The sequence below is a fragment of the Trichechus manatus genome, unplaced genomic scaffold (assembly GCF_000243295.1).
Source record: "Trichechus manatus latirostris isolate Lorelei unplaced genomic scaffold, TriManLat1.0 scaffold00015, whole genome shotgun sequence".
NCBI classification, from domain to species: domain Eukaryota; kingdom Metazoa; phylum Chordata; class Mammalia; order Sirenia; family Trichechidae; genus Trichechus; species Trichechus manatus.
In genome coordinates, this window is record NW_004443951.1 from 12,552,994 (window position 1) to 12,578,977 (window position 25,984).

The following is a 25,984-nucleotide window of genomic DNA, read 5'->3' on the forward strand; positions in this document are numbered from 1 at the left end:
ACACACACACACACACACACACACACACACACACACACACACACACACGCAGCTCCTTCTCTTTGACTTCATGCTTCTACACAGCAGTAGGTAAGCTGAGGCAGAGCCTGCTTCCTTAGAGCAGGCTTAGCATCCGGGTCTCCCTCAGCCTCTGCTCACTGTGTGCTGAGGGCTCTGAACTTCTTGCTGCCTGCCAGCAGCATAATGAGAGTAATAATGTTGGGCATCTGGGAAAGCAGTCCTGTGCTTGGGTCTCAGGTCCTAGAGAGCCCTAAGAGAGAACAGGGGGCGGGCAGGGCTGCTTTTATTTCCCATCTGTCCTTATCTTGTTGTAGAGCTTCCTCGGGGGCTTCAGGGGAAGGAGGAATTTAATAAGACCAAGATATGATATGATTTGGACATTCACGGGTTCCCCCAGCCATAAAAATATCAAGTACAAACAAAACCTCAGCCTGTATAAAAAAAAAATCTATGGCTCCTCTGCTCAGAAAAAACGTACATACACATCATTTTTCATACCATTTCAGAGGGTCACAGAATCCCTGAAATCAAGAGATTTGCCAACTTCAGATTAAGTACCTCTCATATAGGGTGAGAAGAGATGACAACCCAAAACAGAATCCTGAAAACACCACCCTGTAAGGGGTAGATGGAACTGGAGGAGCCCATGGAGGACACTGAGAATGAAGAGTAAAGGAGATGAGAGCTCGGAGAATGTGATGCAGTGGAAGATCATGGGCTTTGGAGTCCGGAACACCGAGGTTCGCATGCTGACGCCACCACATCTGTGTGCCCTGGGGCATGCCACTTAATCTCTTTAAGCCTCAAATTCCTCATGCATAAAACAGCGATGAGAAGACCTACTTCCCAGACAGTTGTGAGGATGAAATGAGATGCTATGCGTTTTATAGCATCTAGCTTAGTGTTTGGCATATAGCAAGAACTCAATAAATCTTACCTATTATTATTATTAGTGGTGTCACAGAGGCCAAGAGAGTGAAGCAGAGGGTGTTGTTGGCAGAGTCAGATGGCACAGAGAGGCCAGTACAAATAGAGAATACATCCAAAGAAAGACAGTGAAGTAGGTGAGCCAGCTTTCCCTCTGGTTCCCTGCAGGGATGCCGTGGGTGCTGGAGGCCCTCCTCCTGCTAGGTGACACTGCCAGGCCTGGCACCAGAACCCAGCCCTATCCCAGAGGGCCTCTGCCTGGCAGGTGTCCAGTCTGGCCCAAGGCCTCTCACATCTCATTTCCCCGACCCACAGGACACAATACAGAGGCCTATAAAGCCAGCCAATGACGCTGGCCTCCCCATGGTCACATCGCTCCTCAAGGCCAGCTGTGGGCTGTATTCCTTGTGGAATCCCTCCTCCTCCAGAATGTCCCTACCTACTTCAGTAAAGTCTGGACCCAGCTCACCTGTGTGATGCTGCCAGTTTCCTGCTGATGCAACTGTTCTGCTCTTATCAGAACAGCCAGGAGCAATAGGGAAAAGCATCTGGTAAGAAGGTGCCTTCCCAGCCAGGACGCTGCAATAATGCGTCCCCGCACCCTTGCAGAATTCTCTTCCGGCAGCGTCTTCCTCTGCTCTGTTGGAGAGAAGTCTGCACGCCAGGATGAGGGATCTGGAGTAGAGAAATTACCCATAGATGGCTTTCTTCGGTCAAAAGTTGGGCAGACGTGCCCACTCCTTAGGACAGGCCATCAACGCTCACTTCGGTCACTTTACCAGCCACCAGGTCTCCCTGCCTCCATCTTGCCTTCCTTCGATTCATTCGCTTCCCTGAACACATCAGATCTGGGAACTCTCAGGTTTAAAACCTGCAGAGGCTTTCCACTGTCCACTGAGACAGCCTGTCATGATAGTCAAGAGCCTAGGTCTATCGTTGAACTGTGACACCCCAACTACTAACTCTGTGCTCCCAGGAAAGTTATTTACCCTTTCTAATTCTTGTTATCCTCATCTATAGAGTGGAGATAATGATACCAGTACCTGCTTCATAGTGTTTTGCATTATAATTAAAAGTCATGTACATAATACATCCGGCATAAAGTCAGCTCTTGTTAGCTTCTGTTATTAGTCCTCAGGATAAAGTCCAAGATCCTTCACTGTCTGCACCCTGCCTACCCAGCTTCATCTCCAGCCCATTCCCACCACATCAATGCAGGCCCACCCCTAACATTTGTGGGGCCAAGGACAAAATAACATATGGATGCCCACATGCCACATGTCTAAAATCTAGACTCTAAATATTTAAAGTTATAAATCAAACTATCAAACAGTTAAATAAAATGTGTTTTACTGTTCTTTCTCATAAAATGACCTGGAAGGCCAGGCTTGAAGTCAGAATTCTCAGACTCCTGGAGATCTGTGCTGGACCATGGTGGCATACGGAGAGCTAGCCCCAGCCTGCCTCCCTTCTCTTCCCACCCTGGATCCACCCTCACCGCATATGTGGTGGATCCCCAACTACACCTCCAAGCTCTACTCAGGGCTTAGGTGTATGCACATGGCAGGTGCATTCTGCCCTTAGGAGGATGGATGTGGACTTGGAGCTGCCAGGGCAGGAAACTGTGGGGTCCCCAGTACCTGGTAATGGTCTAGCAAGGGGTATGGGCCCACGGTGGGTGTATTCCCCTTGGCCCTACAGATTGCCCTTCATTCCATATTCCCCATGGGTCTGGCTGGAGGAGGGCCTGCATGGGGCTCAGGTCTAAGAACAGTACTACACTCATGCCATCCTCTGGTTATATGGAATTATTTTTAATTTACTAAATATACCTTGCCAATGCTATTCTGTGTGCTTGAAACACTTGTCTTACTTCTCTTCATCTGGCCAACTCCTACAAGAAAAGGCTGGAGCAGGCAGCTCGGTTAGGGTCCAGGGCTTAAACACGTGTCCTGGAGGCCCAGAAATGGGGTAGCTGGATCTTCCTGACCAGGGTGGCATGTGTTCCCTTGTGCCCAGGTCCTGGTGTCCTCCCTGGCACACTCACTCCTGGGTCCTGTGGTCGGGCATTCTGCTCTTGGCCAGCCCATGCACAGCGGGCAGGCAATGCTCGCCTTGCTGAAGCTCCGTTCTCGGAGGTAACCGTCATCCTCAGTGAGCACAGTGTGCCAAGTGTTGTCATGTGCACTGCCTCACTCAATCCTTGTAACAGTGTAACAGGTAGCCATGTGGGGGAGCCTTTATTAACCCCCTTTCACACAAAGGAAAATGAAACTCATAGATGTGGGTTGTGGCAGAGGAAGAGGCTGATTCAGTTCCTGATACTGAACCCAGGGCTATTTCCACGGGACTTTACCCACACTGAGGGAACAAGGGAAAGAGCGGTTGTGGTGGCTGGTCCGCGTGCCCACACCCTCTGCAGGATCATTGTACTGTGGCTTCACAGTCTGTCAAGCAGATGAACCATAATTGACATAATAAAACATCTTAGGTCATATCTGGGTTTGGCATTATAAGTGCCACTGTAATGAAAATTCTTGTGTGTTCAGAATTATGGCTTTCCTTACTCTGGGTGATGGCTCTTGGTAACAAGTGCCATTTCCTTTTCAAAAAGCTTATTCCCATTTACACTCCAACCAGTAGCCTTCAAGAGCACCTATGTCCCTGCACTCTTGCCAGCATTGTGCATAATAATTTAAACACATTCTTTGAAAATCTGATAGGTGAGAAATGGCGCCCTGTTCCCTTCACGTGAACTTCTCTGATGCTAGGAAGGTTAAACATATTTCTGTTTGCTTACTAGTTAAATTTCTTTCTGTGGGAACTATCTGTTCAGTCTTATGCCCATTATCTGCTGGGTTCCTAATGGTTTTCTCAACAACTTTCATGATGATAACTGTTGGTCTGACATACTTGCTAAATATACTTTTCAAAGTTTTGTGGTATCCAGTCTCTTTTTTAACTTGGTTTAAAATTTCATATATTATCAAATCTGATTTCTTCTAGCAGTTCTGTGTCTTGAAAGTTCTTTTCCCTTCAGGGATTTGATTTCTACTCTACTTTCTTCAAATTTTCCTTTGGTTGTATTTTATGGTGCATTTGGAACTTATTTTGATGTATGCTATGAGGATAGGGTCAAAAAAACCTTGTTGGAAGTTATGTTTGGAAAAAGTAATGAACAAAAAGAGGAGTCAGCTTGGGGCCAACCGTGTTATGCTGACTGACAACTGAAGCAGGCAGTGCCACCTGGGAGGACTTAGCTTTCATTTTTTTATCAAGGAGAATGAGTCTGCAGCCCCAGAGGGAAGATCAAACGTGGTTAAAAGGAGAGAGATGCCCTGAAGAGGCAAGAAGAGAGTGAAAAGACGCAAGGGTCTGGATCTAAACAAATGATCTCCCAGTGCAATGAAAGAGGGAGGCAGCCTCGTTGAGTGGAAAAGCTCCGACTGAGAGTCAGAAGATCTGGGCTGGAATCCTGACTCTGCCAGAAGTTACTGCCTTACCAGGGCCTCAGTTTCCACGTTTATTTATTCATTTATATACGCCAGCTATGCAAACACTGGTGGAGGTGATGGACTCATAGAGATAAACAAGACAGGTTCTGCCCTCCAGGAGCTTATAGCGGTTGACAGATAAGCAAACCTTCAGTATGATAAAGAGTGATGAACGTTATGGAGGGGACTCAGATGAGGAACATCTAATGCAGCCTTGGGCAGGGAAGCCAGGCGAGACGTGGAGGTGTGAAATAGGATACATATTTCAGCATAGCCAGAGTGAAAAGTCCACGCTGGGGGTGAGAAAGAGTGGCAAGGACAAGGGAGGGTACTGGAAGTGACAGAGCATGGAGCACTACGCCTGGGAGTTTGAGTTTTATCTTGCAGGCCAGTGGTTCTCAGTGAATAAAAAAATGCTTCACTGCCCAGTGGAACTGGGCTTTTCTAACAGCAACACCACCATCAATAATAATAATACAATAATAAGTAACATTAATAACTGCCATTGAGTGAGAACTTACTAAGTGCCAAGCACTGTACTAGGTGCATTCATATTTCATCTTGTTTAATTTTTTAAAACAACCTTGAAAGATAAGTGGTACTACTCCTGTTCTGTTGTTGTTGTTAGCTGCTGTTGAGTCAGCTACACACTCATGGCGACCTCATGCATGACAGAACAAATGCTGCCCAGTCCTGCACCATCCCCACACTACAGGGTTTTCATTAACTGATTTTTTGGAAGTAGATCACCAGGCCTTTCTTCCTAGTCTGTCTTAGTCTGGATGCTTCAATGAAACCTGTCCAGCATCACAGCAACATGCAGGAAGCCTCCACTGACAGATGGGTGTTGGCTGTGCATGTATGAGGTGAATTAGCTGGGAATCGAACCCAGGTCTCCTGCATGGAAGGCAAGAATTCTACCACTAGGTAATTTGCCTAAAGTAAGCCAGCTGTTAAGGAATAGTCTAAATTTAAACCCGTATCTGTATGATTCCAAGGCCTAAGCTGCTTTTCCCTCTTTAACCATGTTGTCTCTCCCAAATTCAGGGACTCAGCCACTCTGAGCACAAATGTGGGGCCCTGGCTGGCCTCTTAGAGCTCCCTTCCTCCTTCCCTCCCCCACTCCTCTACCTCCCCCGGGACTGAACTACAGCTAGAAGGTCAAGCCTGTGTCGAGATTGTCCAGGGGCCATGCCCAGCCTTGCCTGCTCCCCCTCCCTGTGCTGGGCTGGGGCCACACCCACACCCACATCAACTGAGCCCAGGCCTCAGGGCCTTGCAGAATTGATGACCAGAATCAGAGCTCAGCAGTGAGGCCAGCTGTCCAGTTTCAGGAGTGAGGATGAGGGAGGAAGAGGGGGAGGAGGAAGCAGAGGGGACTGGGAAGGCAGCTCCCTGGGCTTCTGCAGCCCTGAGTTACCAGGCACCCTGGGGCTTTGTGGGGAGCTGGCAGAGGCAAGAGGAATGGGGCCTGCGTGACTGGATGGGAAGCTCTGCCCTTCACTTGTCCCATCATCTCCTGGCCCCAGGGTCCTTCCTTAGGACAGTGGTCAGGGTGTCTCCAGCCTCCATCAACCACCAGGAGGAGGACGCACAGGCCCCTGCATCTGGGACATCAGCAGGCTTCTGACACACCACCTGCACTGTGCTATGTTCTATCCACGTGGTGTTACTTAAACTCTCCTGAAGGGAGCACAGTCGCTCCAGGCCTCTGCACACGCTGCTCACTTTGCTTACAACAACCTTTACCCCTCTGACTCCTAACTCCTCCTGCAGGGTCCAGCTCAGGAGTGACTTACTCCAGGAGGCTGGTTTAGGTGTCTCCCCGTCACAGTAGCCCCCCACCCCCCATCATATTATAACGCTAGTTTCAGGAAGTCTCTCCCACCAGACTGTGAGCGATTTCCAGCCAGCAACAGTGCTTAATCCATCTTTGTATTCCCAGAGACCAGCACAGTGCCACCACGGAGAACACTTCAACAAACATCTGCTGAATGAGTGAGTGCACAGAGGGATGGATGCCAGATATGCCTCTGAGGAGAACTGATTCGTCTTACCATGGCCTTCTGTGCAGCAGCACCCCCATGTCCTGGTTCCACCCTCTCTCCCAACCACCATTTCCCTACTCGCCCAGTCCATTGGTGCTCTTCTGAGCTGCCCCAAGCACACGTGGCCTGCTGAGAATTCCCTAGTCTGGCTTGCTGGCTTGCTCAGGGCTCCTGGGACCAGGGAACATTCACCTGGGAGATGAAGGCCTTTCTGTAACTTGTTTGGAGTTATCTGTGCTACTGCCCAATGGCCATGAATAGTGAAGAGGAGAGTTCCCAGATGGATGAAGAAAGCAGGGCCAGTCCTGGCACAGTCTGTTTCTGGGTTGTTCAGTCTTCCTTGCCCACATCTTTCCCTTCCTATATCCCTGCAGGACTCTTCGGTACCAGAAAGTTATATGCAATGAGTGGCTGCTCACAAAGCTGGTGGCAGGCAGCAGTCATGACTGAGGTCTAATGCCTATTCCAGCCCTGCCCAGCCAGGCCTTGGCTCCAGAATACGGAGCTGCCTCCTGCCAGAATTCTACAGGTGAGCCTCCAGACAGGTGCAGGGAGCTCTCCAGCAGTCCAGAGGCTGCAAGGTTAGAATCATCACTGCAGGTACAGGACAAGCCTGTGGCTGGGCCGTGTGTCTGGGCACCAGACCGGAGGGGTTCTGGAGAAGCAACATCTCCATATTTACCTGCCTCTCAGATGCCACACAAGGGAAGGAGAGCGTGGAAGAGGTCCCAGGAATGCATCAGCCCTGCGCTTGGGGTGGAGAAGGGCCCTAAGGGTGAGGCCTCCGAGGTAGCTGAAAGGGCCTGGACAGACCCACTCTGGGTGCTGTGAGAGGGGAGGCCACAGGCATCACTGGCAACCCTCTGGCAGCTCACTCTAAAGGCCCAAATTGTCTTTGACTATGGAGCCAGGCAAGTTCAGAGGACTCCCCGCCGCCTCCTCTCTCCCCTCCTGACTCACCCCCAACCAACCCCTGGGAAGGAGTTCTCACCAACACAAGGCTGGTCCAAGGTCCCTGTGCATGGCCAGGATAGGACACAAACATCAGCAAGGGTGAGCATGTGCCTGAGCACACCCCACTCTTCCTCCTTCCAACTGCTCTTGTACCTTGGATCTGTCTGCTGCCTGGAAAAGACCAGGCGGAGAGCTCCTCAGAGTCTTCAGGGAAAAGCTGAGGCCCTGTGTCTGTACCTGAGTGGCCTGAGTACAGTGAGTCCTCGGACTCTAGTTGGCCTCCTTTCTTCTTTCTTTTCTTACTCCCTTGGATGAACTGTAACAGCCTTGAATTAACGTGGAAGGTGGGACCTGACCCACCCCTTTGGCCTGGCCTCCTTACTTGGGCTGTCTGTTCCATGCCAATCTGCCCAGCAGGAAGCAAAACCTGTGTTTCAGCCAATTCCAGACCATTCACAAACCTTTATGGTGACCGGGCACTGAGAGGTAAGAGAAAGGAAATGAGATCAGGGCCTTGCCCTCCCGAAGCTCCTAGCCTAAAGGGAGGCTTTGACAGGTGTTCATGGGCAGAGAAAAGGATGTGCCAGGAGCGGGTGGGCAGATGGGTAGAAGGCCAGCATGAGAAAGCAGTCCCCAGGCTCCACGGAGTTCACCAGGGCAGACCCCATTTCCTCCCATTTCTCTCTCACAAATGCCTACCTGCAATCCAAATCCTATTGCCCTCAAGGCAAAGAGAAGGGCTTTGATGCTGCTAGTGTATCAAGCCCCAGAGTTCTGAAAACAGTGGGATGCCCCCTCAGCCCCCATTGTCTGCCTGGTTTGTACGGGCAGTGGGCCTGCTTGCAGTTAGGGCTGGCTGAAGCTACAAGATCACTCTATTGCCTGGCACTTTCCTCTGTTTGGAGAACCAGCCTGGACCCAGTGGAGCTTGGCTACCTCATTCAGCCTGGTTCTGAGGTGGGCTCCCCCTTCCCACTGGTCCACCTACCTGAATTTCTGGACCTGACTTCTGTCTTCTCTCTTGCTTGCTACCTACTTGACACTGCCTGCACTTCGCCTTGCTTGGTAAAGGCTGTGGAGTTAAACCAAATTGCACTGAGACCCCCACATGCAGGTTAAGCTGTTCCCACTCCCAACTCTCCTCTAAACCTCCAGAAAAAACAACTAGCTTCTTACTGTAGGCGGAGGGCCATCTATCATCATTCTTCTCTTGTAAGAGGCTTGGGTATTGGAAGATGAATGACCTGAACTCTGCAGTACCCCTCTCCCTGGGTGGGGGGTGGGGGGGCAGCTGCTGACAGCTGGTTTGAGGTGGGTATGTGTGGACAAGTTGGCAGGTGTCCCTGTAGGCCTGGAGCTGAGAAATAGAGGTCTCAGGAGGGGACTCAGTGGGTGGTCTACTAAGGAGCAGTCTGACCCCACTCTGCCACACAAGCTCCCTAAAGAAATGGGCCTAGACCTTTGCCTGCCTGGACCAATGAGTACAGAATCTGATCATCCCTGAAGAGTGGACTCAGGCTCAGTGGCAGGCTGGGGATCCAGCTACAGGCCAGTGGTTAAAGTGCAAAGTGGAGAGCAGCCAGAACTTAAGAGTCTGAGAGTTGGCACCCTCTGATTGCGGGGTCTGCTATCCCTGTAGAATGGCCCCAGAGCCCAAGGAGACCCTCCTTCTCTGACTGAAAATGAGGGTAAGAGCTGTAAGACCAGAGTCAGAGGGACCTCACAGAGGGTAAGAGGGTGTTGGGGAGGCAACTACAAGGTCAAGGCAGAAGAGTGAAGATTGGGAGTACTATTGGGGCGAGCTAGATAAGAGCTTTCCTTACCCTGAGGATCTAAGGCCAGGGAAGGGCACCCAGGGTCAGGGTCTAGCTAGAGAAGGCCAGCCAAGAAAGGACCTGGAGCCTGGGTATCTGGGGCTAGGTAGCAGATATCAGGCACCTCAGGTCCAGCAGTCTGGGCCAGTGACCCTGGCCGCTGTCCCTTGGTTGCGTTGGGTGTCTTTCAGCTCTGGGTCATTAGTGCTTCTTTTGAAAGGTTCCTACTTGTTCTTTGCTGGGTTCCAGAGAAAGGGGCTGACTTGGAAGCTGGAGAAAGCCAGAGAAAGGCCCAGGTCAATAAGGGGAAGAAGCTGGTGCACACGGGGAGCTCACCACTCTCTCCTTGTAGACGATGTACTTCAACCACTTGAAGTCCTGCCACTTGAAGCCAGCGAGGACAAAGAGAGAATCACGTTCATATTGCTCAGGCCGCTGCATGGCGCCCTCCGGGTAGGTGATGCGCAGGGTTGTTTTGCTGCCCACGTCCTTCTCAAAGCCTTTCACTGGTGCTGAGTTCAGTCTACAGAGAGCAGGCCCAGTGAGAGCCTGCCTTGAGCTCCATGCATGTGGTGGTGGCGGTGGCGGGGGGGGGAGGCACCAAGAAGCTCTAAGACTTCCATGAACATGGGCCTGTGTTTGAGGAGACATCATGACCCCAGAATGCCCCCAGTGCTCCAGGTGCAGAGAACAAAGAGCACAGGTCCCCGGGTAGCATGTACTTCTCCATTCCAAAGCCCTCCAACCCAGAGTTTTTCTTAAGGCTTCTGTTGGCCCCCAGCCCAACTGGTCAGATGGATAGACAGATGGATGGTTTTCAATGGGCCCAGGGCTCAGGGTTTGGGCCAGGACACTCAGGTGCCCGAGGCACTGATTTGGGGAGCTTACCTGACCACGATGTCATAGTCATCAATACGTGATCCCAGAGACTTGTTGGCAAGGACACCTCCATTGCCCACGATGATGCAGCGGCGGCAGCTGAGGCTGAGGGTGAGGCAGAGGCCTCTGTGGAGAGCTGTCCACCAGGTCTCTCTTTCCCCTGCCCCTTTGGCCCTTCACCTCATGTCCTTAGACAGGACCAGGCTGGGATACAGAAAGACCACTGGGCTTCTGGCAGCATTTCTGAGAGGGAGCTGGGAACCAGACTGTGGCTGCCAGGCTGCTTGGGACTCCCTAGTCATCCCTAGTTCCTGACACTCCCCAAGGAAAACAAGGACACGGGAAGGGCTTGTGAATTAGCCCTGGCGATGGTGAGGAAAGGGGTGCTGGTAAGATGACATTCTGGGGTAAATGTTCCCTAAGGATCAGTGAGGTTTAGGATGCTTTCAGGAGAGAGGGAAAAGTAGGCTGAGCCAAGGGCTAGGCCAGACAAGCAAGGAGAACAGGATGGGACTGGATGTTCCAGAACTCAAGATTGCTTCTTTTCAACTTGAAAGTCCCCAGGCTCCCAGCAGCCACACAGGGGAGCCCTACTCATTTTGCTTCTCCTACCACTGACCTTGGGACTTTCCCCATCCAGGGTCTGTCAGCTTCAGAGTTGACTTAAGCCTTGTCCCCTTCAGCTGTCACCACCCAGGTTCTCAGTCCCAGTGCTGGACTGATCCCAGCCCCAGTGTCTTCAGTTCTTACTCTCAAACCTCTGAAGTCTGAGGACTGGATATCCTGGCCACGTGGTTATAGCCCCAGGGTGCCAGCCCAGTGGACTGGTCCACCTTGTCTACTCCACCTACTCCAGTGTGTGTAGTGTATGCACATGTGTAGATATGCTGGAGAATCTGCCTATGTCTAGGAAAGGATACTGGGCCTGAACATCTCTGCACACACCAGGCACATGAGAGCAGGAGGCTGGGTAGTGAGTGGCTCACCTGTCCAAGGCAGGGGTCAGGCGGTACTCTTTGGTGACAGACAAGATGGCTTTGATCAGATTATCTGTGGAGAGAAGAGGAAGGTTACTTTTAGAAGGTCACTTAAACTCCCATGTTTACTGGTAATGCAATTTTAATGCAAACCCAGTCTCAGCACAGGTTCCTGAGGCTAGGGAGGAGGTAGAGGAAAGGAGAAGGAGCTCTGGAAACAAGGCTGGGCTGGGCCACTGCCCTAGCTTTCTCTCTGAGAAAGGAGCTGGGAGGCAGGACAGCAGGCAGGCATGCAAATCTCTGCTGGCTTCCTAGCCCTGGCATACAGTTTCTCTCCCAGCACTTCCCCATACCTTCCTTGGGAATCTCATCTGGTTTTCTGGAGGCTCTGGAGTCCGCAGGACATGCATTCCCAGGCCCCAGGATCTTGCCTGGAGGCTGGGGCATCTCAGTCTCCCCTAGAATGGGAGTCCCTACTCAGAGATAAAGACTATGTTCTGCTTACCTCTGTGCCCCTAGGGCCACATATCAAGCAGACACCAAGAAACAAATGAGGAGACAACCAATGACTGAAGAGCTAGAGTGGTCCTAGCTCACCCAGTCAGACCACTCCGCCTCATCTTCTGATACCACCTTCCCCTCACTTTCCCCATCTAACACTGCCAATCTCTTACCTCCTGTTCTTTGCCAGGCAGTCTACCTCTTCACTTCTTCAACCCCCTGCAGCCTGGTGTCTGTCTGTCTACACTCAGCAAGGACACCTATGAGCTCTGTGCTCTCAAATCTAGTAACTACTATTCAGACCTCATTCTTCTTGGCCTCTCTCTGGCTTTAGCATGATGACTGCTCCCCTTATAAACTCTGGTATAAGGAGAGGAGAGAACATTGGGTTTGGAGTCAAATCCTGGCTCTGCTACTTATGAGCTCTGTGACCTTAGATAAATCACCTACTGTACTTTCTCAGAGCTTTAGTTTACTCATCTTTAAAATGACAATGGTAATTTCTACTTTGCAAGGTTGTTATTAAGACAAAAGATAATGTACATAAAGATCTAACATTAGAGTAAATTGGAACAACCACAATGGAGAGTAACTTAATAATATCAAATAAAGATGGAGATAAACATATGCTAAGATCCTGTAGCTCTACTCCTAGGTATACAGCAGTGAAAAACTCACTCGTGTTCTCAAGGATACTTGTACAAGAATGTTCCTTGCAGAACTGTTGTAATAGCAAAACACTGGGAGTAGCCAAAGGAAAACAGATTAAATGTGATACATGGAATACTACACAGCAGTTAGAAATCAATGCCTAGAGCTATGGGTAACAATATAGGTTTAGCAAAAAGTCCACTTGCAAAAGATTTTATATATATATATATATACATACACAAACATACATATATGTGGCCAAAGAAGAATTGATGCCTTTGAATTATGGTGTTGGTGGAGAATATTGAATATGCCATGGACTGCCAAAAGAACAAACAAATCTGTCTTGAAAGAAGTACAATCAGAATGCTTCTTAGAAGCAAGAGTGGCAAGACTATGTCTCACATACTTTGGACACGTTATCAGGAGGGATCAGTCTCTGGAGGATGACATCATGCTCGGTAGAGGGTCAGCAAAAAAGAGGAAGACCCTCAATTAGATGGACTGACACAGTGGCTGCAACAATGGGCTCAAGCATGACAACAATCATGAGGATGGTGCAGGACCGGGCCGTGTTTCATTCTGTTGTACACATGGTCACTATGAGTCGGAACCAACTTGACGGCACCTAACAGCAACAAATATATATATGGTTTGGTTTTACATTTATATAGATATGTGTGTCCATGTATATACGCAAATAGCGCACACCTTCTATGTTTGTTTGCCAAATGCGCCCTCCCCCTGTGCCGCTACACACATATATCAATATATAAAACCAACCTAGTTGCCATGGAGTCAATTCCAACTCATGTGTATCAGATCAGAGCAGAACTGTGCTCCATAGGGTTTTCAATGACTGTGATCTTTTGGAAGTAGATTGCCAGGCCTTTCTTTCAAGGTGCCTCTGTGAGAATTTGAATAGCCAGCCTTTTGGTTAGCAGCCAAGCACTTAACCATTTGTGCCACCCAAGGACTCATATATATATATATATATATAGAGTCACTATGAGTGGGAATTGACTTGATGGCAATGTTTTCTTTTTTTTGGCAGGGGGAGTTGGGTATATATATATGTGTATACACACACACACACACACACACACATATATATATATATAAATAAATAAAACCCATTGCCGTCGAATTGATTCCAACTTGTAATGACCCTGCCCCATAGGGTTTCCAAGGAGCAGCTGGTGGATTTGAACTGCCAACCTTTTGGTTAGCAGCCTAATGTTTAACCACTGTGCCACCAGGGCTCCTATATGTGTACATATATATAAAATGGTATCATTTGTAAAGTTTAAAAACATGCGAAAACAATACCACATTTTTAATGAATATATAAATATGTAGTAAAAATACATGAAGGCATAGGAATGATAATACCAAAACCAGAATAATGGTCACCTGGAGGGAAGGAGGGGAATGAGCTGGGAAGGGCTCCACAGAAGCTTTAATTTTATCTCATGTTTTATTTCTTAAGCTGGGTGGGGGTACACGGGTGTTCATTATATTATTCTTTATATTTTTTGGTTTGCTTAAACAATTTCATGTAAAGAAAGGATGACACCAGAATTTAAAAAGAAAATTAAATTACAAAATTTTAAAAGCACGGGTGGGCAATATGCCAAATGTAGCAGAAAGGTCAAGTTAAGGACTGAAAATATTCTTTGGGTTTCACAGGGCACTAAGCAGTTTCACTGGAATAGTAGGGGAGAAGATATTCTTCAGGAGTAAGAAAGAGGAGGCAGTAGGCACAGCTAATCTTTCCAGAAGTTGAACGAGAACAGGGTAAGGAAACAAACCTTTAATGAATGTTCTAGACTAAGGTGACTTCAGATGTACCTAACGGTGGGCTTCAGAGAAGGTCAGAGATCCCCTTCTTATCCCACCTCCAATTTCACCTCTGAAGAAGAGTGTATGCCACTAGTTGGCTGAGATCAAGGATATGGATTGAGTTTTGCTGTCTAGGAAGACAATCTTAGCAGAAAGGGTATAAACTAGCAGGTGCTCTCTTCTTGTTGGCCAGTGGGCTCTGTATTGGCCTTTACTGGCCTTCCCAGCTATAGGCAGGATCAGAGCCTTGAGCAGGGATTTAGGAGGAAAGACTGGGCTGCTTGGTAACCTACACCCACAAGAAAGGAATTCTTCCTATGTTTCAGCCCAATCCATTGGGGTTTATCCTCGGAGGTTTGAGGTCAAAGCCCCAGTTCAAGAGTGTCCTTTTGCTCGTCATTGTCTTCTTTTTTATGGAGGGGTGGGCCAGCTGAGTAGAAGTTTCAGGGATTCTTGAGTCCTCTGGCCAAATAACATCACTCCTTTATCAGTTATCTTATTTAATTGTGGTCACAACCTTATACAATAATATTATTATCTCCAGTTAACTGACGAGGAAACTAAAGCACAGAGAGGCTAAGTAACTTGTCCAAGGTCACAGACAGTAAAGAGGCAGTACAGTGATCTGATCCCTGTATGTCTGACCCTAAAGCCCAAGCTCTTTTCCACCATGCCCCAAAACAGTGCAGGAACTTGACAAGTAGATGGAACTGTTAAATTGTTAGCGATGGGAAAGTCTTGAGTTAGGAGAGAACTGTATGGGTGAGGTCCTTAAGGCAATCGAAGGGGACAATTTCTGAGAGTATAGGTAGAAAGATGAGCCTTGGACAGGATGAGAAAAGACTGGGAGACTAGATTAAGATGATAAAGAGCAGGAGGGGATGATGGAGGAGTTTCAGGGCATTCCTGCGGCCTGTTTTCTCGGGGACTTTCCCCCTCTGGCCCAGTGTTCTAGCCCTAGTGTCTCTGGCACACCTTTCCTATGGTCTCACAGCACCTGTACTTCTCTCGTCAGAGTCATTACTGTCCTGAGTATCTGTGTTCTCCACAAAACTGGAGCTTTTTGAGGAGAGGGATCATGTCTGTCTACCTCACCATTGTACACCTAGCCTCTGGCAAAGCAGTGGGCTCTGATAAACAATTCTGTTAAAGATATAAAAAAGGAAGGAAGGGAAAGAGGGAGAGAAGGTAAAGGCATTGTTGAGAGTGGGGAGTGGGGGATGGGTATAGACCTGTCCCAAAGTATAGGGAGATAATTTAGGGGATGAGATGTTAATATAGAGTGGGCCAGCATCCCCAACATACCTTGACCTTTGATACCAAAAGGTGGCACAAACTCCCGGATCCTAGCCCACTTGCGGAAGGAGTCATCCAGGAACATGGGTGCTGGCTTGGAGAACCTGGAATACAACAGTGCTGTTAAGGATCCTAAAAATGCAATAGGCTGGAGTACTAGTTAGCATTTCTGTGCATCTGTCTTGGCTGTGAACCTGCTGGAGGCCACCCCTTATATCCTTAGATTCCAGCACACCCTCCCTACCCTAGCTTGTTCACTGGCTAGCTATTGTGGGGGTCTGACAGATCCTGCTCAGTGGAGCCTGAGCCTGAGGAGGCAGGCCCCGCCAGCTCTTGTGTGGTCAGCTGTAGGAGCAGAGACAATATTTGTTCAACAAGAATCAATATCTCAGACCAGGAAGCTCTCCAGAAGGTTATCCACACATTCATCAAAGTCCCTGCTGCCCAAAGTATTCCTGCAATCTGGGAACATGGAGATCAGGCACTGTGCAGTCAAGGAGAAAATATCCAAAAATACAGCCAGTGCAGGCAGATACAATTTTTGGAGAAAACTCTGGGAGATGGACCACCCAGGGTGAGGAGGAAGGACAATTCATCATGAGAAGGAAAGCAGGTTAAAAGCAATAGGAGACAGAAGTTTGGCAGAGAAGAGAAAGAAAAAGCAGTGTGTCCTATGACTGGGAGGCAGGGTTGAGAGTAGAGGTTTCAAACAAGTAGGAACTTGAGCACATTTGTTGGTGGAGAGAGGAAAGAGGGAAGATAAGTTCCTCAGGAGGTGGGGGAGAGATCCAGAGCTTAAGGGAAGGACTTAATTTTGGCCAGGAGGGAAAAGGGGAGAAAAGAAACAGTGAAGCTACGCTGAGCTGTGGAGAAAAGAAAAGGCAAAGTTTACTCTTCTTGGGAAAGCAGAGGAGTGGGTAAGGCAAGATGTAGGCTTGGGGAGGAGAGGGGAAAGTCGGAGGCATGCAGAGGGGAGTGAGGTGGAAAGTGAAAAGGTACAGGAAGAATCAAGCTCTTCAGAGATGACTGGAGAACACCACTTCACACGGCACCTGACACTCTGGTTCGGGGCTTTTTCAGGGCATCTGTGAGCCCAGAAAATGGCTGGCACCTATTTGCTTACTGTGTGCTGAGAGTCTCGTGGTAGCCCTGGTGGTGCCTTGGTTAAGAGCTTGGCTGCTAACCAAAAGGTCGGCAGTTTGAATCCACCACTCACTTCTTGGAAACCCTATTGGGTAGTTTTGCTGTAGGGTCTGTTTAGGGCCTTCCCGGCCCAGACAATGTGTGGAGGCCCATGCTTGGGCTAAGAGAAATGATTTGCCTCAGTGGTTCTCTTTATTCCTAACTCAACCCAAATCAGTCCACTGCCTAACTGAAGGCTGGAGGAGTCAGCCTTCCTAGTACAAAAGCTAGAACTTACCCCTCGGAATAGACTCAACAGCAACTAAAAACAACAAAATGTACTATTACCACAGGCATTCATTTTTCATCACCATCACCATTATAATCAATCACCATCACCCAGAAGAAATGGCATCAGTAATCACTTGGAGGTCTAATATTATTAAGAGGTTTTGAAGTGAACTTGAAAGGCAAAACACTTTTAATCCTGCTCCCTCCCCCAGAATTCACTGCTAAAAAGAAGATGTTAACACTTGATAGGGTTGAAAGTCACTCCTGCATAATGCCTTTCCCTTGGAGTTCATAATCCCAACAAGTTAGCTAGCACACTTCCTCCTGTGTACAAAGGTAATGCATATTTCTTGTACCGAGTATATAAAACATAAATAAACATATTTGATGTTTTATCAGAGGCCCTGATGATCCTAGTCATGGCTTCTGTGTAATATCTAAGGAAACAAAGCCCCTGGATATAAGCCTGCATCAAGAATCTTTCTTTCTGGGTCAGAACTGAGCTTACAAAATTTTTATCAAGTTTCTCAGAGTCAGGCTGGATGTCATATGCTAATAAAAATCTCCTAAGATCTAGACAAATGATCTCAATATATTTTTTTGTCCTTTTCCTCTTCCTCCTTTTTTTCAGGTGATTAGAAAGTTCATTTTATTAATTTTTACTTAAAACTTTATTTTTTGTGACAACTATGTTGTTGTTATTAGTTGCTGTCGAGTGGGTTCCGACTCATAGCAACACTATGTACAACAGATCAAAACACTGCCTGGTCCTGTGCCATCCTCACAATCCTTGTTATGCTTGAAGCCATTGTTGCAGCCACTGTGTCAATCCATCTCGTTGAAGGTCTTCCTCTTCTTCGCTGACCCTCTACTTTACCAAGCATGATGTTCTTCCCCAGGGACTGGTTCCTCCTGACAACATGTACAAAGTATGTGAGATATAGTCTCGCCATCCTTGCTTCTAAGGAGCATTCTGATTGTACTTCTTCCAAGGCAGATTTGTTTATTCTTTTAGCAGTCCATGGTATATTCAACATTCTTTGCCAACATTACAATTCAAAGGCGTCATTTCTTTCTCGGTCTTCCTTATTCATCGTCCAGTTTTTGCATGCATGTGCAATTGAAAACACCATGGCTTGGGTCAGGCGCACCTTGGTATGTGTTAATTTCAGAAAAAATACAGATAAGCAAAAATAAAATAAAACATACCCACAATAACAGACTACTAACCTTTTGGTATATATCCGTACTGATTTTCTTTTTCCTATATTATTTTTTAGGCTTCTTTAGAGATGACTTTTTTCACTTTATAATATGAAGACTTTTTTATGCAAATGGACACAATTTTCTCCTCAAACACAGAGACTGAGTCAAACAACAAAAATCATACAAATTGACCAAAAACAGTGAAGTGTAAAAGGATAGGCAAATTAAAATATGATCAAAAAAGGAGCCGCCATATTAGTAATAGAAAATAAGAGTTCATGGGGAAAAGCATTAAATGGGCCCTGATAAGGGTTTGTTTGTTTTTTTAAAAAAAACTTTCCCTCTACTGTGTAAGCTATTTATTTCCTGTTTTTAATTTTCTATTTTCAAAAAGTTTCCATTTCACCTCATTCTTTTATCAACCATTCTTATTTTGTATATTCTCTTTATATTCTTTAAAAGATTGAGCCAGCTCACTTCTAACATTTTTTTCTGCTAGTTGGGGTGTACCTTGTTGCAAACGGCACTCTTTTTTCCTCCTCTGTATACGTGTATTTTTAAACTTGTTTATTATAGAAAATTTCAAACGTATACAGAAGTAGAGAAAACAGTACAGGTAGGAGTTCCCAACTTGTGACATATTCAAGTTACGATGAACCAGTCCCAAATTTACAACCGTCAGTGTATCTGGAACATTGCATCTTCTTGGGAGGAAGCTACTGGAAAACGCATGCAGGGGATATGGAAAAAAATGCTGGGTTACATGAACATGCTCCAAGTGTTTCATCAGGATAATATGATGGAATAGATCCGTGGAAAAATCATCCATATGGCAACAATGCTGAATTTAGAACTTGCTATTGCCAATGTGGAATAGCTCATAGATCACGAAGAAGGGGAACTGACAGATCAGGATTGAATGGATTTTGAAGTATAAAGAAATGCTGAACAAGAAAGAAATAAGGAGGAAGAGAATGACAGAAGTTGTTAAAAAAAGATTTTACAGCGAAGGGATTAGCTGGAATTTTTTCTAAACTAAATCAAGGACTTCAGTTGCTTGAAAACATGGACCCAAACACTTTGATTGATTTGCTAAAGTGGATAGGCAGATTTGGGAAGCAGTGAGATGTTACCATGAAATTTATGAAGGAAAAAAGAAAGGGACTATACAGAAACTCTTATTAATTTTCTGCCCAGAAACACCATTCCCATTCCCAGGGATAATCCAGATGATTCAGAACCTTCCACAAGTGCAGTTATTACTACGACTGACAAAACAACGTCAACCAACTCTTCTTCATCGTCGGAGTAAATTTTTATGATTTGTGTATTTTTTATGTATGTATGTATTAAAATATCTCTTCAAGTTTATATGTAATGTTTCTAACTTCCAAAGACAAAGATTGGATTTATAAAGATACTGATAATAAAGGCAATAATAATGAAAACTTAAAAAAAAAAAAAAATTAGGTATTTGACTTAAGCCAGAACTGACTTACCACAGAGTCATCAGAACGGAACCTTGTCGTAAGTTGGGGACTACCTGTACAGTGAACCCCCATAGACCCATCACCCAGATTAAATAATTATCAATCGTGGTCCATTTTGTTTCTTTTTTGCCCCATACACTTTCTTTCTGGATTATTTTTTTTTTTTAAATCCCAGAAATCATTTCATCCATAGGTCTTTCTGTGTTTATTTCTAACAAGGACACTTAAAAAAAACCAAAAACAGACACACACCTAAAAAAACTCCTCTTAAAAACAGTATTACACCTAAAAAATCAACTATAATTTGTTAATAGCATCAAATATCCAACAGTTTTCAAATTTCTACTAATGTCTCACTGTTTTTTTGTTTGTTTTTATCTAGTAATTGGTTTATTTAGCTCAGAATTGAAGCATGATTCACACATTGTATTTGGCTGATCTCTTATGCCGCTTTTTCCCTTAAAATTTCTTTGCTGAAGAAAATGGGTTGTTCGTCCTGTAGAGTTTCTCACATTCCATATTTTTCTGCTTACATCCAGATACTGTTTAACATGTTCCTCTGTCCCTTTGTGCATCATCTGTAAACTGATGGTTAGATGTGGAGTCTTGATCAGATTCAGGTACAATTTTTTGGCAAGAATACTTAACAGATGGCTTTCTACACTTCCATCAGGAGGCACATATGAGATATGATTGTCTCTCTGTGATGTTAATATTGACTGGTGGGTTCAAGTGTCCTAGGCTGTAACTTAAAAAGTTTCTTGCAGCTTCTCACTTAATGGCTATAACAGCCATTGATAATCAATGTCCAGATCCATTATTTCTTTAGGAGATGCTAGAATACTTCTATAAATTTTCATTAGCTATTTGGTTATCCTAAAGTACTGGTCAGACAGGAAAGAGGAGATAAATGTTTGATTCTCTCCCTTTATTTACAATTTTCAGAATAAGGAGTTGATTGATTTCTTAACATCTTTCAAAGATGATTAATGATGCTTTAAAAAAAATCATCATGAACTCATATTTCAATATATTTGACATATGTCAATCCACTGTAACTATTATTCATTTTGGTACTCAGATTATCCCATCTTTGGCCAGTGTAGACTTTTCAGCTCGGCTCCTGAATCCTTTTGGCATAGCCCAGTAATCTTTGATAACATCCTTGCTTTCTAGTATAAAAAGACGTTTCAGGCTCATCTTGTAAATTTCTTGCCCCACCTGGATCAGTCATTTTCCCAAGGAACCCTAGTTCCTCTCAGTTGGAAGTGGTATTTAGAGACCACCATCTGGGTGGCTAAGGAGACCTGGTGGTGCAAATAGTTAAGTGCTCGACTGCTAAATAATGGGTGTGTAGTTAGAACCCACCCAGCTGCTCCACCTCTGTAAAGATTACAGAAAAGAAAACCCTATGGGGCAGTTCTACTCTACAACTGGCCGCTATGAGTTGGAATTGACTCAATGGTACCTAACAACAACAAAAACAACATCTAGGTGGCTAGGGATGTTCATGTTGTCATGGGTTAGTTACTGCTTCCAGGCCTTCTCAGAGACAAAGGTAGGAAATGTTTTTTAAAGAGAAAATACATCATGCATTCATATTGACATTCCCAATTCAAATTTAGGATTGTAAGATTTGTACTTACCTTCTTTTTAACAGCTTAATTGAGATATAATTCACATACCATAAAATTCACCCATTTACTAACCTTCTTTGATTTTGTATTTGTATCTTCTCTTAAGCTGACATACTTGTTCCTAGTGATGTCAACATAATTACTTATTCGCTTTATCCTAATATACACATGTTGTTGTGTGCCACTGAGTCAATTCCAACTCATAGTGACCCTATATGGTTCCTTGGCTGAAATCTTTATGGGAGCAGATCTCCAGGTCTTTTCTCCTGTGGAGCACCTAGTGGGTTTGAACCACTGACCTTTCTGTTAGCAGCCAAGCACTTAACCATTGTGCCACCAGGGCTCCTTAATATATACATACATATATAAAATATATATAATAGTTTCAGAATACCAATACTAATATTATGGTGAACAATATAATTACTAAAAACAATTTAAGGTTTCTTTGCAGTTCTTTTTGCCTTAGGGTATATCCTACTAGAGAAGTACAGACAAATTACTTTGCTTTTGCCGCTTGAAATAATTCTGCTGAACTTAATTCATCAACAAAACATAGGTTCATTTTGTTTTTGATTTTTAGGGACTGCTTTATCCCCCATTTTAATTTAGTTTTGTTTTACAATGATATGAAATTTTACATAGTTCCAAACTTAAATTCGCAAAGATATATTCAGAGAGGTCTAGCCTCCATCTCTGTACCTGCCTCCTGTTACTTCTATTGCCATATAGTATTCATTTTTATTAGTTTTTATCTTTCCTTTTTTTGATATAAGCAAATACATACATACATATATATGTGTATGTACATATTCCCATTCTCTTTTTTATTTGATAAAAAAGTAACATGCTATTATATACACTGTTTGCCTCTTGATTTTCTTCACTAAACAATATCAAAAAACCAAACCTGTTGCTGTCGAGTCGATTCCGACTCACAGTAACACTAAGGGACAGAGTAGAACTGCCCCATAGGGTTTCCAAGGAGCGGCTGGTGGATTTGACCTGACAACCTTTTGGTTAGCAGTCGAGCTCTTAACCACTGTGCCACCAGAGCTCCTCACTAAACAATAGTGATGCTAAATAATAGTTTACTAAACAACACTACTGACAATCACTCCATACGAGTATATAGAGTTATATACTACATAATTCTCCATTAAAGTTACGCACCATATTTTATTCAATCAGTCCCTCGGGTTGTTTGAATGCCCAACTTTTGTAAAGTAGATTCTATCATTAGTGGTTACAATGAATAACCTCATTTATATGTCTTTTCTATTTGCTAATGTAGTTTTAGGATAGATTCCTAGAAGTGGGTTTGCTGGATCAAAGGGAAAATGCATATATGTAATTTTCCTCGGTATTGCCAAATTCCTTTCCATAGGGATTGTACCATTTTGCAATGCCCACCAGCAATGTATGAGGGGGCCTTTTCCCCACAGCCTCACCAACAGAGTACACTGTCAAATATTTCAACTTTGCCAATCTGATAGGACAGAAGTATCTCTGTATTGTTTTAATTTGTATTTCTTCTTTTTAAAAATAATATTTTATATGATGATGGAATAATTTGGAAAAGGATAGTGAGAAAGCAGCACAACTGGAAGAATGTAATCGATGTCACTGAATTGTACAGGTAGAAACTTTTGAAATGGTGTAACTTTGGCTATGTACATTTGCATCAAAAAAAAAAAAAAAGAGTCCTCCAAAGTCGAGAAGGGAGAGTGTTGACATGTCGTGGGGTTGTTAACCAATGTCATAAAACAATGTGTACTGACTGTTTAATGAGAAACTATTTGTTCTGTAAACCTTCATTTAAAGTACAATAAAAATGTATATATAAAAAAAAAGAAAGACAAAATATTTTATTATATTTTGGTGAACGTGTACACAGCAAAACAGGTTCCCATTCAACAATTTCTACACATATTGTTCAGTGACATTGGTTACATTCTTTTTTTAAAAAAAATTTTTGCACAAGGTTTGTTTGTTAGTTTTTACAAAAGCAGAATAACTACAACAACAACAAGAACACTAATCTACCATGGCTGCTGTGGTCAGTGCCCCAGGCATATTTCCTAGGATCTTGGTATCATTTTGTTGTTGTTATTGTTGAGAATATATACAACAAAACATAGACCAATTCAACCTTTTCTGCATGTACAATTCAGTGACACCGATTACATTCTTTGAGTTGTGCAACCATTCTCACCCTCTTTTTCTGAGTTGTTCTCCCATTAACATAAACTCACTGCCCCCTAAAGTTCCTGTCTAATCTTCTGAGTTGCTGTTGTCACTTTGATCCACATAGAGATAGTTCTTAAAAGAGTATAATGCTCAAGGCAGACATTTTTTACTAGTTCTTAAAAGAGTATAATGCTCAAGACAGACATTTTTTACTAGTTAAGCTAAATTATTGTTTGGTTTTTGCTCAAGGCAGACTTTTTTTACTAGTTAAGCTAAACTATTGTTTAGTTTTAAGAAAACTTCAGGGGATATTTTTGGTTTAAGTTTTAAAGATTATCTCAGGGCAAGAGTTTCAAGGCTTCATCTAGCCCCCATGGCTCCAGAAAGTCTAGAATCCATGAGAATTTGAAATGCTCTTTTGCATTTTCCCCCTAATGATCAGGATTCTTCTATAGAATCTTTGGTCAAAATGTTCAGTAATGGTAACTGGGCACCATCCAGTTCTTCTGGTCTATCGGCAAAGGAGGCAGTTATTTACGGAGGCAATTAGCTACACATTTCATATCTGTCATGGATTGAATTGTGTCCCCCAAAAAATGTTTGTATCAGTTTGGCTAGGCCATGATTCCCAGTGTTGTGTGGTTGTCCTCCATTCTATGATTATAATTTTACATTAAAGAGGATTAGGGTGGGACTGTAACACCACCCTAACCCAGGTCACATCCCTGATCCAATGTAAAGGGAGTTCCCCTGGGGTGTGGCCTGCACCACCTTTTATCTCTTGTAAGAGATAAAAGGAAAGGGAAGCAAGTGGAGAGGAGGGCACCTCATACCATCAAGAAAGCAGTGCCGGGAGCAGAGTGCATCCTTTGGACCAGGATCCCTGTGCAGAGAAGCTCCTAGTCTGGGGGAACACTTATGAGAAGAAGGCCGAAAGAGAGAGAAAGCCTTCCCCTGGAGCTGATGTCCTGAATTTGGACTTCTAGCCTACTTTACTGTGAGGAAATAAACTTCTCTTTGTTAAAGCTGGTATTTCTGTTAGAGCAGCACTAGATGACTAAGACAATATCCTCCTCCTATTCCTGACTCTCCTTCTTTTCTGTTGCTCCGGGCAAACTGAGACCAATTGTCATGCCTTGGATGGCTAATTGCAAGATTTTAAGATTCCAGACACTATGCAATAAACCAGGAGGGAGAAGAGAAGCACTAAACACATTATTAGGCCAATTAACTGGGAGGTCCCAATGAAACCATGACCCTAAACCTCCAAACCTAGGAACCAAATTCCATAAAGTTTCTGGTGCAGCTTCAGCAGCTACTCCTTTTTTGGTTGTTGTTGTGAATATATCTATCACACAGCCTTTGCCAATTCAGCTTTTTACAGGTGTATATCTTATTGACAGCAATTACAGTTATCAGCTGTGCAACCCTATCCTTAATCAATGTGATTTTTCTATCACCGTTAACTCCCCTTTTTTCCTTCCCTCTCGCCCCTGGTAGCCACTAATAAACTTTAGTCTCTATAGATTCGGCTTTTCTTGTCTTTTTGCATGACTGAAGTCATACAATATTTGTTCTTTTGTGGATGACTTATTTCACTCAGCATGTCTTCAAGCTCCATCCATGTTGTAGCATGTATCAAGACTTTGTTTCTTCTACTGGCTGAGTAGTATTCAGTTGTATTTATGTACCACATTTTGTTTATCCACTCATCTGTTGATGGGCATTTAAGCCCTGCAGTGAACATTGGTGTACAAGTCTCTTTTTGCATCTCTGCTTTCAAGTCTTTTGGGTATATACCTAGGAGTGGAATTGCTGGCTCATATGGGAGTTCTATTTTTAGTTTTTTGAGGAACCACCACACTGTTTTCCACCACAATGGCTGTACCATTTTGCATGCCCACCAGCAATGGGTAAGGGTTCCAATTTCCCCACATCCTTGCCAACATTTGCTATTTTTGTTTTTTTTCTAATCTTAGCCATCCTAGTGGGAGAGAAATGGTATCACACTGTGGTTTTGATTTGCATATCTCTGATGGCTAATGATGTTGAACATCTTCTCATGTGTTTGGTGGCCATTTGAATGCTCTCTTTGCTGAGATTTCTATTCAAGTTCTTTACCCATTTTATGATTATCTGTCTTTTTGTTACGTTTTATATGTATTTGGTTATTAGATTCTTATCAGATGGTTTCTGAAGATATTCTCTGAGTCGGTAGCTTGTCTTTTCACTTTTTTGGTAAAGTCTTTTGATGAACAAATTTTTTAATTTTTATGAGTTCTATTTGTTTATTTTGTCTTTTGTTGTTTGTGCTTTTGTTATTATATTAGATGATCCATTGTTAAAAGCTAGACCCAAGAGCATTGCCCCTGTATTTCCTTCTAAGAATTTTATGGTTTTAGTTTGCACATTTAGGTCCTTAATTCATTTTGAATTGTTTTTGTGTATGATGTGAGGCATGGATCCTGTTTCATTTTTCTGTGTGTAGAAATCCAGTTTTCCCAATGCCATTTATTGAAAAGACTCTTCTTTCCCCATTGAATGGACTTAGCACTCTTGTCAAAAACCAGATGACCACAGATGTGTGGGTTAATTTCTGGACTGTCTATTCTATTCCATTGTCTATGTGTCTATTGTTATAACA

General features: G+C 44.4%; 1 protein-coding gene across 2 annotated transcripts in view; it reads right to left on the reverse strand.

Annotated features, from left to right (window-relative positions):
- The window catches only part of ST3GAL3 (ST3 beta-galactoside alpha-2,3-sialyltransferase 3), a 224,086-nt gene that overhangs the window by 15,236 nt on the left and 182,866 nt on the right, over nucleotides 1-25,984 (reverse strand). For both annotated transcript variants that reach the window (XR_002823241.1, XM_004371835.2), the window contains 4 exons: nucleotides 15,414-15,508; nucleotides 11,124-11,187; nucleotides 10,147-10,242; nucleotides 9,595-9,781 (listed from right to left, as the gene is read on the reverse strand). Coding sequence is in view for 1 of the 2 variants with exons in the window: in XM_004371835.2 (XP_004371892.1) it covers nucleotides 9,595-9,781; nucleotides 10,147-10,242; nucleotides 11,124-11,187; nucleotides 15,414-15,508 (442 nt within the window). In the remaining variant the exon portion in view is untranslated. The remainder of the gene's footprint in view (nucleotides 1-9,594; nucleotides 9,782-10,146; nucleotides 10,243-11,123; nucleotides 11,188-15,413; nucleotides 15,509-25,984) is intronic.